The 3,788-nt window shown below is 45.6% G+C and overlaps 1 protein-coding gene across 1 annotated transcript; it reads left to right on the plus strand.

Annotated features, from left to right (window-relative positions):
* Nucleotides 1–370: 370 nt before the first annotated feature.
* On the plus strand, nt 371–958 carry LOC107047363. Its single transcript, XM_015270129.1, has one exon. The coding sequence runs from the start codon at nt 371–373 to the stop codon at nt 956–958; it is 588 nt and encodes a 195-aa protein (XP_015125615.1).
* The last annotated feature ends 2,830 nt before the right edge of the window (nt 959–3,788 follow it).

The following is a 3,788-nucleotide window of genomic DNA, read 5'->3' on the forward strand; positions in this document are numbered from 1 at the left end:
AACACAATATAAATATATGCATCTGTTCATAGACTTCTCCAGAGAGACTATCAACTATCACGGAGTCATCTGTTAGCAAAGCTGACTCCAACGCTAGACAATGAGAGCATCATTAGGCTAGGTGGCCGCCTCAAGAATTCTCAATTAGCCCGTGACGAAATTCATCCAATTATTCATTCTCATCAGTCTCGTCTCACAACGATTGGTCATCGAAGAAGCTCACCAAAGAGCTCTCCATGGAGGGACTCAACTCATCTTAGCCTATACTCGCCAGAAGTATTGGATCATCGGTGGGAGAGGCACAGTGAGCGCATAAATCCTACGCTGTCCTATCCGCATTAGACACCGAAGAAGACAGGCCCAGCACCTAATGGGCCAACTGCCTGCTGTAAGAAGATCACCTGCACGAGCTTTTCTCCACATGGGAGGGGACTATGCCGGTTCCTTCCCCATTCTCAAATGGCGATCCACAAATGCCCAACTATCTATTGTTCATGTCACAGTATTTGTGTGTTTCAGTACATCAGCAGTCCATTTAGAGCTCGTTTCCAGGCAAACAACAGAGGCTTTCATCGGAGCTTATGAGAGATTCACCAAAAAGAGAGGTATCCCCGAGGTTATGTACAGCAACAACGCCACTACGTTCGTTGGAGCCTCAGGAATACTCAACAAGCTGTACAATCAAGAGTCCAGAGAGAATCAACAGATCCAAGCTGCCCTCGCCACAAATGGGACTCATTGGAACTTCTCACCACCGAGAGCACCCCATTTCAGAGGAAAGTGGGAAGCAGCTGTTAAATCTACTAAGTATCACCGCAAAGGAGTACTTGGGTCATCGACATTCACCTACGAGGAACTCAACAGTATCCTGACCCAGATTGAGGCCTGCTTAAACTCCAGGTCAATCACGCCAACGCACAGCAATTATGAAATACCATCAGGTATTGTAGTTGCATAGATTGTTCACCGAGGGTTTCCCCAACGGCCGTAAGGGAACCTTCAACGAGCAGCTGATCGAGCATCACCAAAAGTTCAGGGACCAGAAAGTATACAAATTCAATGCAATCAAATGCATACAAAATTCAGAGGCTATCTCCACAGATGATCAATGTTAATGTTTTGTCTGTATCAACTGTGAGACACAGGATAAACCAGAAATCAAGAAAGCATCAGAATTTCCAGAAGCCTCTCCAGCATCCTATCTACCGCAGAACAGGCCCTGGGAAATATCATCACTTCGAGCTGTGAGTCGTATTAAATGACTCCAGCCCAAAATTATCAACAGTACATCAGCAATCAGCCCTAGATTATCAACAGTACATCAGCAATCAGCCCTAAATTATCACCAGTACATGAGTAATCAGGAGAAGAAATCTATCGAACAATCAGGAGAAGAAAACTCTCGAGAAGACGATCCAGAGCCAATCAACGAGTAACCAGCAAACTAAGCAGCGGAGAAATTCAACGCACAATTCATCATCCCTGATGATGAATGGCCCCCGGGATGTTTGAAATTCAGATATTCAAACTAATCAAACGGTCAACGGGCTCAACGAAAATCTCGAGAAACTTCAGGACCCTTCGGGGTCACGGTCAGCTACGAAGAAAATCGCCGGAAAAGTCAGTAGCTTCGCTCTAGCCACCGAGAGAGTCACTCTAATCACAGTACTGTATCGCCGTAACCGCTCAATCGAGTACATCACCGGAGTACATCAACGCGATACATTTGAGTCTAGCGCTTTGTATAGCGTCTCTATTCAATTCAATTCTACTATTAATTAATTCCGAGTTAATTATCAATTATTTTGAGTCAATCATCAAGTTCAATATCGAGAGAATCTCAAGTGCAGTGCATTTTTAAATCATCATTTAATTGACTTTGTCGAGCAACTCAATAGTGTAACATTTTTAATTTATAAAGACGCGTCGGTTATTCCACAATAAAGTACATCAACAGTGTGGTTTTATAATTCCGCGTGTTTTAATTTTCCACCTCCTTCCACAATTCCACTTTTCCCCAACCGGCATCTCAATTTAGCTTCAATCTCAAACACACCTTGTTTGAAGCGCAGTTAAAATTCAGTAGATCAACGGTTGACCACAGATCGGCCACTTACGAAAATCTGCGGGAAACCTCGGGTCAACGGTCAGGCCTCGTCAATCACCGAATCTCAGAGTCAGTCAGTCGTAGAGAGTCGTAGCAAATGAGTTGAGCAGTAAATCGTTTTTCTAAAGCTACTTTCGGTTGTCCGAACAGCGTCAGTACATCACCCGTTCGAGACATTTCGTTTGCTCAGTTCATCTCCTATTAAAATTCTCAGTACAGTCTCCCATTATTCAGTATATTATTCAGAAAATCTCCAGTGTTAAATTCAGAACAGTTTGAATTAATTTCAGTGACAATTAACAGAGTGTAACAAGTGACGCTAAGGTGGTTCGATTCCACCGAATAAATCAGTATATTTTTTATAGACTCAGTGCGTTCGTTTTTCAGCAGCATTTCCACTACCCCTTTCCCAATCCGCCCTAAATTCAGTTTTCCCTTCAAACACATGGTCCTTCGAGCCGGATTCGGGAATCGGTAGTGTGAAATTATCCAGTGCAGTGAAAAACCCACGCGGACATTCGGGGTTCACATCAGAAACTCAACGGACAAATTCAGACGTGTTTGTGCCAGTGTTTATATTCTCCGGACAATAGAAGTATAAACACCATTGTCCTCCAGTGCCTCAACGTGCCGTAGAGTCGAGAGTCAGCGAGAATCACCGAGTGTTGCCGAACAGTCACAGCGCGGGTCCAGCGACCAGTTACCGACGCAGCACAGCAACTCACCGAGTGGTAAACCGCAGGCGGTCGGTAAAGTAGAAACTCTCGTACTCATTTACCAAGGGATCTGACAGGTTGTAAACAAAACAGTACATCACCATGTCAGGCTCCGAAACAGTAATTGAACAAGAATTGCAGGACAGTAAGGAGGAAATTAACCCATCCACGAGCGCAGTAAACTCACCACCTGGAATTCCGAAGGTCATCATCAATGCCCCTGATGGAGATACACTCAATCAAGGGGACAAATTAATTTCGGATGTCAAGCAGAGGTACTCCGAGATTATTCAAGTTCCAGAGGATGGTCTCACAGTGCATCAACTCATCCAACTGAGGCAGATACAGCTCAGGGTGGACAGTATTACGGAGGTTTATCAGGAACTCACCAAGGTCATCATGACCGACGAGGATGTCACCTCCGAGGATTTGGACGGCCACGATAGGATCCTGGATTCCGAATGGGCAGAATTACTCACCATCCAGGGGAGCCTGATCGAGTCCATTTCATACGATCACCCGTATCTCGCGAACGGGGTATTGGAGCAGGCAGCCACCACCAGAAAGCAGTGCGTCAGGCTCATCAGCAGGTTGAGGGGTCAACTAGCTAAGAAAGCTCAGCCACCCAGTACACCACTGAGTCTTCAACACCACGATCAGGTGAAGAGACTGGATATCAAGCCTTTTGATGGCAATCCTTCACAGTGGAAGGAGTTCAGTGACCTCTTCACTTCACTGNGAGTCCATTTCATACGATCACCCGTATCTCGCGAACGGGGTATTGGAGCAGGCAGCCACCACCAGAAAGCAGTGCGTCAGGCTCATCAGCAGGTTGAGGGGTCAACTAGCTAAGAAAGCTCAGCCACCCAGTACACCACTGAGTCTTCAACACCACGATCAGGTGAAGAGACTGGATATCAAGCCTTTTGATGGCAATCCTTCACAGTGGAAGGAGTTCAGTGACC

The sequence above is a fragment of the Diachasma alloeum genome, unplaced genomic scaffold (genome assembly GCF_001412515.2).
Source record: "Diachasma alloeum isolate Michigan unplaced genomic scaffold, Dall2.0 Dall_scaffold_46215, whole genome shotgun sequence".
Taxonomy (NCBI): Eukaryota; Metazoa; Arthropoda; class Insecta; order Hymenoptera; family Braconidae; genus Diachasma; species Diachasma alloeum.